General features: G+C 52.2%; 1 protein-coding gene across 1 annotated transcript in view; it reads left to right on the top strand.

Moving 5' to 3' along the window:
• The window catches only part of CDKL1 (cyclin-dependent kinase-like 1 (CDC2-related kinase)), a 21628-nt gene that overhangs the window by 11961 nt on the left and 8553 nt on the right, over positions 1 to 1114 (top strand). The window contains exons 4-5 of the mRNA XM_010004323.1: positions 131 to 221; positions 950 to 1109. Coding sequence (XP_010002625.1) covers positions 131 to 221; positions 950 to 1109 — 251 coding nt within the window. The remainder of the gene's footprint in view (positions 1 to 130; positions 222 to 949; positions 1110 to 1114) is intronic.

Raw genomic sequence — 1114 nt, forward strand, 5'->3', positions numbered from 1 at the left:
CAGCAGGAACGATTGCCTGGGTAACATTCATGGTGCAGTGTGCAAGGGGGATGTGGCTGATTTAGGAGGTTCTTTATCTGAGGGCCAGGTTCAATACTTGCTTCTAACCTTGTTTCTGTTGTGTTTCCAGTGCATCCACCGAGATGTAAAGCCAGAAAACATCCTGATAACAAAGCACTCAGTCATCAAACTCTGTGACTTTGGATTTGCCCGCATACTGAGTGAGTGCAGCCTTGGTGCTTCACAGATTGCTAACACATGAGAGCTCTAATTAAGAGTAGGATCAGGCTTTCAAACACCAGTAAAGACTCGCTTGCCTTTGTGTCATGCACGCGTAAATCATCCTGTGTAAAGGCTGGTGTGTTTTCGGAGAGAAGCTCTGCTGGAGGCTGTTAGAGATCTCTACATCAGCTTAAAGGGAGCCAGCCCAGACACAGCACTGCCAAGTGCCTCTCTAAACAAACTCTGTTTGAGCTCCCTGCTGGTGCTGGTAGCTGGAAGTCAGCCTTGGGCACCTTGGAGCTGCCCAGCCACTGCTTGTGCAATGCTGGAGCCACAGCTGGAGTTCCCTGGCAGGACAAGTCCCCCTGGCAGAAGGTGCTGTCTCTGCAAACAACGGCATCACATTTTCCGTTGCAATAAACCTCCTAATCTGTTGGGGTGGTTTTTTTTAGCTCTTGTTCAGACAAATCACATGGGCTTTGAGAACTGACCACTGGCTGGTGCAGGGCCCTGCTGTGGAGCTTTGCATGGTTTCATTTCCAGACAAAAATGGTTTCGATTTTTGCCAGATCTTCAGTGTTTCCACAGTTGGGTTCTGCTAGTGACCCATGACTCATCCTGCTCCTGCAGGGCCAGGAGGTGCCCCAACACGTGTAGCAATTGATGGTGGCTCATCTGCATTGCTCTGATCCCACATCCCTGTTTGTTTCTCTCCTTCCCAACCCAGCTGGCCCGAGTGATTATTACACCGACTACGTGGCTACCAGGTGGTACCGCTCCCCGGAGCTGCTGGTGGGAGACACACAGTACGGGCCCCCCGTGGACGTCTGGGCCATCGGCTGTGTCTTTGCAGAGCTGCTCTCCGGGGCTCCCCTCCGGCCTGGCAAGTCTG

The sequence above is a fragment of the Chaetura pelagica genome, unplaced genomic scaffold, assembly GCF_000747805.2.
Source record: "Chaetura pelagica isolate M959 unplaced genomic scaffold, ChaPel_1.0 scaffold141, whole genome shotgun sequence".
Taxonomy (NCBI): domain Eukaryota; kingdom Metazoa; phylum Chordata; class Aves; order Apodiformes; family Apodidae; genus Chaetura; species Chaetura pelagica.